The following is a 12,403-nucleotide window of genomic DNA, read 5'->3' on the forward strand; positions in this document are numbered from 1 at the left end:
AATACAATCAAGAGGCCAGCAGTATTTTCCTAGGGTAGCAGACCTTCCAGTTGGCAAGAAAGAAGGTGCTTAAATTTTTGCTTAGCCGTTCACATGTTGGAGAAGTTGGTACCCTTCCTTACTGGGCTGCAAGGTGCTCTTTACAAACCAGGGCAGCAGTGACTTGATCTCCAGATGGTGTTTGAGGTCAAACCTACCTTCAGATGTTTTGCATCATTCATCACTATATAAAACTGGAACTTTGAGTAAAAGAAAATCAGGACTAGCTGGAAGGAAAATACTCCTTGGATTTCAATAAATTGATGTGGTGTTAAATAAATCTCATTTTGTGAATATTGTGGACTAAAAGAAATCCAGTAACTTTCTAGCTTGGGTTCAGCTGCGGAAGTATTTTTAAGCTCCAAATATTACTGGCAGTCTTCTCAAATGTGACTTCATGGAACATTTGGAACTAGAATATACAAAGGAACTCTATCTTTGGTACAAAATTAAATGCATTAGTATATCAGAGATTCAGTAGTAGGTAGATCCTACTCATGTGATTATGCTGGTACGCATGTTTATACTTTCACATGAAACTCCCTAATATTTATTTTTTTCCTTGCTGGTAAGTAGGGAGGAGATAAGACCTTTTTGTCCTGCACAGTTGAGAAGACAACTTATTGGCTACCTTATTGATAGTTCTTGTGTGAATTGGCATCTCTCTGGTTCTACTTCTCAGAAAGTTCACTTACTACTTATATGGAAAGACAATTTAAAGAATCATAGAATTGTTTAGATTGGAAAAGACCTTTAAGATCATCAGTTCCAACCATTAACCCAGCATGGACAGGTCCACCACTAAACCATGTTCCTGAGCACCATATTTACACATCTTTTTTTACAGACCTCCAGGGATGGTGACTCAGCCACTTCCCTGGGCAGCCTGTTCAATGCTTGACAGTCCTTTCAGTGAAGACATTTTTCATCACATCCAATCTAAACCTCCCCTGGCACACCTTAGGGTGATTGCCTCTTGTCACTTGTTACTTGGGAGAAGAGACCAACACCCACCTCACTACAACCTCCTTTGAGGTGGTTGTAGAGAGTGATGAGCTCTCTCCTGAGCTTCCTTCTCTCCAGACTAAACAACCCCAGTTCCCTCAGCTGCTCCTCATCAGACTTGAGCTCCAGACCTTTCACCAGCTTCATTGCCCTTTTCTGGACTTGCTCCATCACCTCAGTGTCTTTCTTGTAGTGAGGGGCCCAGAACTGAACACAGGATTTGAGGTGTAGCCTCATCAATGCTGAGTACAGGGGGAGTGATCACTGCCCTGGCCCTGCTGGCTATGCTGTTTCTCATACAAAGAGAAATGAGAGTAACAGCATAAGGAACACTTAGCAATGAGTCTGTGTTGGAATTCTTGATGATATTTTCAAACAGAAAGCTGTTTAAAAATGTTATCAGACTACTTTTTTAAACTTAGAATATTGCATTAGTAGGAATTATTTGTAAACGTCATGCTAAATTCATATTTGCTGATTAAAATAAAAAATATAATGACAGTATTAACCTCGCAGCAAAAACTGCAGTGACTAGACTGGGGCTGTTACTGTATCCCACTTATCTGTACATACAATGTGATTAAGCACCCTTTTGGAAAAAGTATTTATTAAGAAGTATTTTAATATGTTTCTGCTTAGAAACTTACTCAGTGTTTTGAACGCCCCTAATGAGCTAGTTGTCTAATTTCAATTAAAATTAGCAAGATTCGTTTGCCTCAAATTCCTTAGAGTAATGATTATGATTAAAGCTTTTATTTTACTTTGGCAAAAAGAATCTCTGCACAATAATATTTTGGGTTAAATTTAGAATTTATGTGTAATGTACAAATGCACGTGATGTAACTGGCAGAATAGGTTGCAGAGAAGATTCCTTTTCTTTTGTCATTTCAACCTACTCTCAATTTGATGATTGATCATAGCAAATAATAAATACTTTATAACAGCACTTTTTCAGATTAAAATGCTATGTCCTGGGTTCAGCAGCAGCAGTCAGTTTTTCTGCTTCTTAGTAGCTGGTGCAGCGCTGTGGTTTTGACTTTCGGCCTGGGAATAATACTGATAAAGCTGATGTTTTCAGTTGCTGGTCAGAATGTTTACCCTGACCAAGGACTTTGTGAGTCTCATGCTCTGACAGGGAGGAGGGGAAGCCGGGAGGAAGCAGGGACAGGACACTTGACCCAAACTAGCCAAAGAGGTATTCCATACCACAGCACGTCATGCCCAGGATGTAGAACTGAGAGTTCCCGGAAGGGCTAGAACGCTGTGGGGTGGGGGTCGAGGTATTGGTCGGTGAGGCGCTATATTCTCTTCCCTTGTTATTTCCTTTATCATTATTATTATTGGTGGTAGCAGTAGCGGTTTGTGTTATACCTGAGTTATTAAACTGTTGTTATCTCAACCCGTGGGAGTTGCATTCTTTCGATTCTCCTCCCCGTCCCTCCAGGAGCAGGGGGAAGAAAGGGTGAGGGGGGAAGTAGACTGCATGGTTCTAATTTATGGCCTGGGCTTAAACCACGACATGCTACAAGTCTAAATATTGCATTTAGTTACCTTTAAAATTGCAAAGGGAGAAAAAATTAGCTGCTGAAACACTGAGTAGCTCCTGAAATTGAGTGTAGCCTCATATGAATCAGAAATATAGTATCAGTAATGACAGCTATTTTTCATAGATGAGTGATGTATCCAAAAGGGAAAGTCAAATGCTGCCTAATGACAAGAAAATTGAGGTGGATAAAAAAGAGTGAGTCACAGATTTCAGATAAATTTGTAAATGCTTGTTCAAATATTTATTTTGAATGCTCTCCACCAAAGTGGAAGAGACGGATCACAAAACTCCATGACTTATGTGTATCCCAAACTTCTGTTATTTTTTATTGTTGCTAAGGATTGTGATTCTTTTGTGTTTTGTGGAGTTTTTTATTTATCTGAAACTCTCCCTATTAGATTTTTCTGAGAATGCTTCTTAGTTTATTGTTGGATACTCCCAATGGGAAGTGTGGAATATTTGTGTATATGTTTTCCCTACCAGTAAGCCAATGTTTTTCAAAGTTTCTTAAATTTATTTTTAGAATAGTAATTTTGAGCTAATGACTTCTGAAATTTGCTTTAACTTGAGCTTATAAAATTGCTTCGATGCCTCAATTGACAATGTTAGATAAGTGATTCTCTTGTTAGGATTCCAGGGACCTGAGAAGGTCTATTGTGATGACTTAACACCTGCGTATGTGTATTGCTTAGTAAGCAGGAGCTAGTAAGCAGATTGGAAGGAGTACATATATGAAGGTGGAGGGAAATTAAGTGAGTTGTGTAAGAATCACAGCAAATAGCTGTGACCAGAGAAAGGGAGAAAGATACAAATTAGTCGATCTTTGCTATGGCTGTAGGGGACAGCAGAATATTATTAACAGGGAAATAGTTGTCTTGTGAGTCTCCTTCTAAGTTTTGTCTCAGGATAGATCTTTTACTGCTGGGAGAGTAGGCAAGTATCCTATTTTTTACCAGTGATTGTAACCTGGTAGGTTTCATGGCTTGGTAGCTTCTGATCCATACAGCTGAAGTTCAAATCAACTGCTTTGCAATATGTATTTAAGTCTGCAAGCTGTTCACATTAGGTGGAAAACTGAGAAATGCTGCCTACCTCATGATCCAAGACTTTGTTTTCTAATATATATAATCCAGTAGTGCAGATATAAGCTGAGCATCTCATAACAGTAGAAAATAAATGCTGTGTAATTTTAACACCTACATCCTGGGTTGTTTTGGGCTGGTGTGCTGTTTTTAGATTAATGAGTAGTGAAAAGCTTGTGAAAAATCTCTTGAGGGAAGCTGATCCCCTGAATACAGTTAATGTTCTAATAAGGAGAATATGAAAACCTTTATTTTGCAAGTGGTATCTAAGATATACATGATTTACAGGAACATTATTATGTTGTCAGGAGTAGCTTAAAGCAATGCGAGCTACCAACAATTAAAACATTGGCATGTTGGTATCACTTATTTGAATTCTACATACAAACACCATTTTGTAAAAGAAAAAAAAAACACTTCAAAGTCGTGAATTGCATTAGCAGTATTATGCAAAAACCTTACCAGTGCCTGTGAATGGGTAAAATTATCATGTTTAATAGTTTCAGAGTAAATATGGTATTTTTCTTGGGCTTACAATTTCTTGAGGATCTAACTTGGGTTTAAAGGCTTAAGAATTATTTGTCACAGTAAAAGGTCAGGCTTTTACAAAGCTATGAGGGTATATGATGGGAGTCAGGATGCGAATCACATCAGCAATTAGGCATCTGAGATTAAACCAGCAATAGCAGCAGTCATTACTTACATACGCTTTTTGAAGTTGTAAATATTTAACTGATGGTGCAGCTCCTGAAAGCATTAAGGATGAATGAAGTACTTGTCCTCATTTCACTGGCAATGCCTTTTAAACTGAGTATCAGATGTTAATTTATTTTTATCTGTTTAAAGTAAGCAAATACCCATTCTGTGAAATAGGCAGATATATGGAGAGATTCCAAACCTTTGGTTATAAACAGATTTTTATTTACCCCTGCCAAGAGGTGTTCTTCCCTCTTCTGCTTTATTTCTGCTTTCTGTAATTACTGGAACACTCTGAAGCTGTGTGAATAGTACCTCCCTATTAGAAGGCAGTGCAAAGTGCAAAGAATGCAAATATTTATCACTAACAAATCACAAGGTTTGCCTCCCAGCTGCATTCGATAGAGAGCTAGTAATTTAAGCACTAGTTGCAACAGCTTCAGTTGCTTCTAAAATGTTTTGCATGCTGTCGTTCCATGCTATATGATTCCTGAAGGATAATGCCTTTGTAACTTTACAGCTTTTGCCTGTGTGCATGTAGCACTATATTCTTGTGGGTTAGTTTGCATGACAGCTGGAAATACTATGGTGTATTGAGCCAGCAATCACATTAATGAAGTTTTTCCTATTTCAGACACTGCTTTGGCTAATGAGGGTGATGTACCTACTCGAAGAAAAATTGCAGCAAACTCATTGGGAGTTTATAGATTACTTGTGCCTTGCAAAAGGGTTGAGGGGGGAAGCAAACGCTTCTGATTTGCATTTTCCAACATTCATAGTGGCCCAGTGCACAGTTTTCAGATTCGATGGACATTTTGCATTAAAGTCCATTCTTTAGAAATATATGATAATTTCACTTTTGGAATATGGGTTTCCTATTTCAGTGTGTTTTACATGTCCTGCAGGAACAAACCCCTGCATTTTCTAGATTCCTCATAGTGATTTAGAGAGACTTCTTGATGCATTCTTTCTCTACCTGAGTCTCCTTTTAACGCATGCGCCTGCTGCCTTCACCCTTTCCATAACCTACTCCTGATTTAGCATAGCTCCATTGGGAGCTATTCAAGCTCCTCTGTGAAATAAATGACGTTAGGCGGTACAAACTGCACAATGTTGACGTGAGATTGTGTTCCTAGCTTTCTTGAGAGACTGCAGCTGAAGCAAAAGTTCTCTTTTTGGCAGCTGCAGAGAATGTTTTTTGCCAATACTCTGGCTAGTAAGTTGGCTCAGTTTCTTGTCAGCATGGAGCCAACAGTGTGGATGATAGGTAGCTGTGTCAATAGCTGTGTGGTGTGGGGAATGTTCATCAAAGCAAAGGATCCATTCAATGTAAAATAAAGGGACCCATATTTCACAATACATCACATAACAGTACGAGATGATGTGGGATTGCTGTTGCCTTTACTTTGGGTTTTGAATTGTTCTCGTTTTCTTTTTTTCTTTTGAATGCTTGAAGAGATTTCTGAAGTTTTGCTGATGTGCATGAGCACTTAAATGTGACCTGAGTCAATATCAAAACTTTCCAAATATGATTTTCAAGAGAAGAAGAAGCATAACTGCATGTGTTTTCTTTCTACAGGGATGAATTGTAAAAGCTACATCATCTTGACCCAAACATAGTGTTACAGTGGACTGCTCATCTCCAGTTCTAAAAGCTTTTTGAAAACCAACAGCATTGCAGCTTGTTTTGGACTTCGTTCTACTGTTATCAGCATGGAAAAGCGTGGTGTTTGTTTTATTTTTTTAGATGCTCAAGGCAAATCTGACAAAGAAATGGCGGAAAGTTTTACTGGGCGCTGTTTTATTTAACATGCCTTTATTTTACTTTCATCTGTTCAAAGTGAATTTCTGCAAAACTGCAGATCAAGACCTACAGCTTGTGAACTCTAATTTTGAAGGGGGTACTTGAACACTCACTTCTCTTGGCTCCTGTGTCCCTCAATAAAACTGCTTCTGTGCACCTTACAACACTACGTAGGCAATACCAGGTTTTCTGTCTTCCAATGTCTGCTAGATGCTACTAAAAGGAGATGAACTTCCTTTGTAAGCTTTTGACATGGTGTCATAGACTAGCATGTAGTAGATACAATCAGCTGCTTTATTACCTTAAAACCAGGCATTTGTATATATATTAAACTTTACAACATCAGAGGTGGGTGGCCACTCTTATCGAACATGGCTGTTCAAGTTGGACACAACAGGTGTGTTGTAATCCTTCTAAAATTAATCAGTGAAGTCTTGAAATTCTGCTTTGGTTTGTAGCTCACTACTGGTGAGATACACATGGACTTAACACTATAGATATGATGTAAGCTGTGTCCCAGTCACTGAACAGTTTACGCAATGCTGCTTTGCCAAATAAAGCTAAAAGCAAGAGGGAGGTTGTGTGCTTGTGTGGAAGAATAGGATCAGTATGTAGTAGAATACCAAGATAGGGATTGCTAGATTCTTTATTACAAACCCAAACCAACTCCAGTTTGGTTCTAAAAGAAAGTTGCTTTTGGCAAAGCCATTTGCTCGGTTAATGTTCTCATTTTTCTAGCTGTGGGCACCCAGGAAAAAATCTGGCTTTTTAGAAGATGAATTTTAATTGCCGTACAAGGAAAACATGATACATGCAGGAGGAACAATGAATCCTGGACTCTTAAGTACAGATAGAGAGGCAATTGTTCACTTTTGGAAGGCTATAAACCTTCTTTTTCTGCCTCAAGTTTTCTGTTTCGGTGCTGTAACTGTCAACAGCAAATGGCAAAGCAGTACCGTAAGGTGGGCTGCTTTGGGAAAGGGGGAAGTGGATCTTGAGTCATCTTCTCAGATTTGAGCAACCAGGAGTTAAAGTAAACAGCATGCTATCATTATTTTCTTCTCTTTTTTTAATGGTAGAAAGGATTATAGACTAAAATAACTTGCATAAAAGAACCCATAGTGATCACTGCAAAAAATATATTGACCTTTTATGGTGGAACAGCAATGATTTTTGTGACAGGATTAATCCCTGAAAGCATAAAGGTTAAAATTCAAAGGCTTCTGAATATGAAAGAGGAACATTTTAAGTAACCTTCCTTTTGAAGGCAGATCCCATCCTATTCCTGTGTAAAAGATATGTATCACTTAATTTATTTAGATGTTGGGAAGTTAATGTACCACCTCCTCACCCAACGGCAGCCTGGGAGCACGTGCACGAGGTTAATCTTGCAAAGGAATTAATATAGTGTGTATTCTAGACAATACAATTCAGAAAACCCCACTTGCGTCTGACAAATTTGTACTAACCCACAATCAACTGTGAATCTAGTTCTTGGTGTTGAAGTGAAATATCTTAAATGATGCATGCTAATGTTCAACCTTTTGGTCACTGTATCACTCGGTTTGAGTTCAGCTTTATTTACATCTCCTCACTAATTTAATCAGTTACATGAAAGATATGAGCTCAACTGTATCCAAATTCTTGTCTCCGGACGCAGTGTGATAAGCTAGCCTATCATCTTGGAAGAGGTGATACAGCTGAGACCTGGCAACAGCTTCTTGGGGGAGAACCACTTCAGGGACCAAGGCTGTTGGGATTAGTGTGGCGCTTCCACTGAAGGGGGTGCTGATAGTCAAGGTACTTGGACAGAAAAGGATTATCCAGGAGTAACATTTAGGAATTGGAGAATGAAAGCCCCTTCATAATGGAGCAATGGTTCTGAAGTAAAAACTTGGAGAAGAGGACAAACTGAAATGCAGAAGATTTGAAAAGCTTGAATAAATGCTGTGTGAACTGTCTGAATTGCTACTTTGCCAAATAAAACAAACTGAGAGGAAGCTGTATCTAGGTGTCTGCTTGGTTTTGTGGGCTTGGTCGGTTCCTTGTTTAACCTTCAGGAGACTTCACCTGCCCTAAAAAAAAAAACAAGCATGTATAGAAATACTGGTTTACTAAATGACTTGAACTCTGTCCGTTTTCAGGTAACTAATGTATCACAGCAGTTACCAAGCCTAGTAATACCATACGGAATGTAAGTGGAGTTTTACTTGGCTGTTCGGAATTTCTTTTAGTTCACATCTGTGTGTTTTGGCGATCAGGCTGTGTGCCGTGTGTGAGTTCTGCCTGCCCTCTGTGGTAGGAGTGTAGGATCTGCCACTTGCAGGCATTAAAGGTTGGTTATCTTTTTAAAAGAGGTGCAGTAATGTTTCATGGGGTTGTTTCGCTCCCCTCCACACCAGAACAGCTTGGGAGAACAGGTTGGCTGAACCAGTGAACAACCACTCCGGTTGTTCCCAGGGATCAAAGAGTGGCAGACCTGCAGAGCTTGAGTGGAGGAACCAGGAGCCCATATCTTGAAAATCCGCAAACAGTCATGGGTGCTCCACAGAGAAGAGAGTTTGGTGTGCACTATGGATGCTGTTTATGTAGCAGGAATTGCCTCTTTGTTTACTATTCCCATTCCAGCTGGTCAGCTAACTTGAGGGCATAGAGACCATCACATGGTTATATTTTTCCTGGAGGAATGCTGGCGCGCAGAGGCTGTGCATCAGCACTGCTGATGGAGGCTGCCGAGATGATTCCTGAAATGTTTTGTAGTCAGCGAGTTTGAAGCGGGCAGTGACACTGAACCAGGAGGGCTCTACATGGCATGGCTTAATCCTGTGCCTTTTAAACAAAACTGTTCGAGCAACAACAGGCTATTCTCATGAGGACTGCTGATGGTGTTTCTCTGCAATCTCACTTTGATCTGCTAATGTTTATTTGTAGTCCAGCCATTTTCAACATACGCTTCTGAGGAACTGACCTGATAGATACTGAGGAAGTTTCCTGGTGCTACTGAGAAAATGAAGTCCTTTTTTCAGCCATGTTTAGGCTTATGTTTGCATCTTGCATGTCTTTATTACAAACAGTTAAGTATCTTGTTCACCATGTTCTGTTAAATCCCCTTTTACTATAATGGAAAAGGAGCATATGAGGTTAATCAGTGACTTCTATTTCAGGTGCCTTACAGACTAGGAGGACACTTTTCAAGGGCCTCTGGATAGGGAAAGAGGTGATTGAGAACATCTGCCTAGGCTAATGCTCTGACCAGAGCTCTGGACAAGCTTCTCTGGGTATAGAGGCAGCCTCAGGAAAGTCATCTGTTGTGCATAGAATTAGACTTCATAGATGCTTTCCCATAGCGCAGTGGAAATTTGGGACTGCCTACTTTGAAGACCTTTCAAGTCCTGCACCCATTCAAGTTCCCTGCTCCCTCTATATCTATGTTGTCCAGTTATCTGTTTTGAATGTAGATTATCTCAAATCCATCTGTTTTGTGCATTAGGACTTGGTAGTTGTGAAGAACTATGCTAACTTTCTTGCTCTGCCCTCTTTAAAACAGGATTAAACATTTCTGCTGGCCAAGCAACTGATACCATTGTGGCGTCAGCTGTGATTCTTAGTCCTTCACAGCACCGAACCTTTCTGCCTTTTTCTGTTTCTTCTCAGCCTGCTCAAAAAGTGCTTTTGATTGTTTTATGAGTAGTTTATAACTATATGAGTAGTATATTTTATTTATGAGTAGTTTAGTATGCCTCACAAATGAAACATTAGAATTCCAGGTGTCTTTAAAAAAAACTTGTTTCTGAGCTGGCTTCTGGTGTTGATTCAGTCCTTCTCAACTTCTCCTTGTGTTTCAGAGCTCCAGCGCAGAGCACAGTGCTCCAGCAAGCATTTCTGTTGTAGTACAGATGAGCCTTACATTCTCACTTAATTGTTTTAAGTACTTCTTAGTTGAAAAATGTATGGCAAAGTTAGTTCTGCACTTCCCACCCCCTCCCAGATATTCCCTGTTTACAGCATGTTTCCCTTTCCTTACTCGGGTCGAGCTGATTGTTTCATGGGCTCTTTTCTTTCTCACTAATTACTACATGTTTATTACCTCTCTGAATCTTTTCTAGCTTTTCCCTTTGCTTTTACTCTTTCAGCTTTTCCTGTTAGAAACCAAAACCCCCAATCCCTGATGCTCATGAGAGCAGCAAGCATAGACCTCAGTGATGTGTGGCAGTAAATTCTGCTGGGGCTTAGTTGAGAGGCTCTCGCTTTGTTTTGGGGTGGCATGTTTGTGTTGCCTTTGGTTCCTGCCCCTGACTCGCTCTGTGGAGCTTGGAATTGAAACTCTAGCGCTTTATCTAGGATTTAAACAGCAAATGGAGCATTACACTGACCTATTTCAGCCGTTTTGTTTTGCAAATGTGCTTTTGGAACTGTCCCTACTATAATCCCACAGTTCTATGGAAAGACTACAGCAGGGATGTTGAGGCCAGGATCCCCTGCAAAAGTGGGCAGCAAACAACCCACATTACAGAAAAAACCTGACTTCTAATTATGGATTAAACTCAGGTAAGCGCTGCTTGTTGCTCTGAAATAATTTGTACCCTTAAATGTACATAAGTTGGTCTGAAGGGCAAAACAATTAAAAATACAAAAAGTGTTCTCACCAAAATATATCTTGATCCTGGTCACTATTAAAATACACTGACAAAACAAATTGTAATGACCTCTCCTAATACACAGAGGAGTAATATCCATAGGTAAGTGCTACCAGAGCAATCAGTATTCCCTGCTCATCTATCTAAAGCATGTTGGTAGTAAAAATAGGTGGGCTGAGCATACTCCCTGATCTGTGGATAGGTACGTGAGTGTTTAAGTCCACCTGAGCCTTCTCTTCTCCAGACCAAACAACCCCAGTTCCTTCAGCAGTTCCTCATAAGACTTGTGCTCCAGGCCCTTCACCAACTTTGTTGCCCTTCTCTGGATGCACTCCAGCACCTCAGTGTCTTTCCTGTAATGAGTGGCCCAGAACTGAAAACCACATTATTGAGACCACTGTGTATGAATTGCAGGAGCCTGCCAAGCCAATCTGTTGTTATGCTACCTTCGTCTTGCTCTTCATGTAGCTGATGATGCCCAGGCTTTCTGGTAAGGTGCAAACTTCTTTTTCATTTCTCTCTAGCTGTGGTGCGTGCAGGTACCTGAGAGGCCACAGGCCTCAGGCTGGTGGTCTGCACAGCAGCAACTGTCACCATCTCCCCTCCTGGAAAAAAGTCCCTGGGAAGACTGTGGCAACTATAATGTAGCGATAGCTGGACTCCTGTGCTACGCTTGTTGGCTGCTGCTCTGGCTCCAGCTCTGCTTGGACATACTTATCTTTGACTGTGTCATATGCAAAACCCACAAAGGTTGATTCCCCTTGCAGCAGCATAGCAACACAGCCAGCATGCTGCTGGGTAAAGTGACCGGAAAGCTGAGCAGCTTCTTGCACCATGGCTATACTGGCTGGCTTGTGCTCCATGTAGTATCTCACTGCGATCCTGCCCAGAATAACACAACCAAACCTTTTGTTCTCCTGCTGGCTGTAAGCTGGAGTAATGGGTTTCAGTAATAGGAGCACTACAGGGACAGTGAGAAAAGACTACTTTTCTTGTTGCTATCGTAAGATGATGAAGGAGAATTATTTAACTAAAACCCCAAATTTCAATGATGGGAAACAACACGCCAACCAGCTGGGCAGTGCATGTTTCCGAGAAGGCCGTATTTAAAATGTAATCTTTTGGATCTTGTGCTATTTGCCATGCCTGCTGTAGGCTAGGATGGAAGAGAGGCCATGCTCTGCAAGTTAGAAACAGGCAGCATCAGCAGAAGGTCTCCTGGACTCAATGTAATGCTGAAGTACAACCAGACTTTGCCTAATGTGGCAGAAGGGCTCTGAGCAAGGAGCACTGCAACTGGATTCCCTGGGTGGTCAGCCCACCAGCTCTGCCATTGCTGTCACTCAGCTCAAGTACTGCTCAAGAGACAGGTCATGGAGGTAGATGCCCTGTTCTTCTCAGTCTTCCTAAAACAAAACATCTCAACAACTCATATATATCTCTGCAACACCATACATGTTGCAGCTTCTTTTAAGGCTGTTTCACAGAAAGATGCACTTCTGTCTGCTCTCACGCTATGGTCTTGTAGCACGAAATTTAGCTGGTAGCTGAAAATAAAGGCAATGAAAGAAATATAAGAATAAAATAGGTTTAT

General features: G+C 40.5%; 1 protein-coding gene across 2 annotated transcripts in view; it reads left to right on the forward strand.

Annotated features, from left to right (window-relative positions):
• Positions 1-8,135, forward strand: part of PCMT1 (protein-L-isoaspartate (D-aspartate) O-methyltransferase) — a gene marked incomplete at its 5' end in the record, with an annotated part of 36,737 nt that extends 28,602 nt beyond the window's left edge. For both annotated transcript variants that reach the window (XM_080617066.1, XM_080617065.1), the window contains one exon: positions 5,948-8,135. Coding sequence is in view for 1 of the 2 variants with exons in the window: in XM_080617065.1 (XP_080473191.1) it covers positions 5,948-5,960 (13 nt within the window). The remainder of the gene's footprint in view (positions 1-5,947) is intronic.
• Between the last annotated feature and the right edge of the window lie 4,268 nt (positions 8,136-12,403).

The sequence above is a fragment of the Psittacula echo genome (genome assembly GCF_963264785.1).
Source record: "Psittacula echo genome assembly, chromosome: 4".
Taxonomy (NCBI): Eukaryota; Metazoa; Chordata; class Aves; order Psittaciformes; family Psittacidae; genus Psittacula; species Psittacula echo.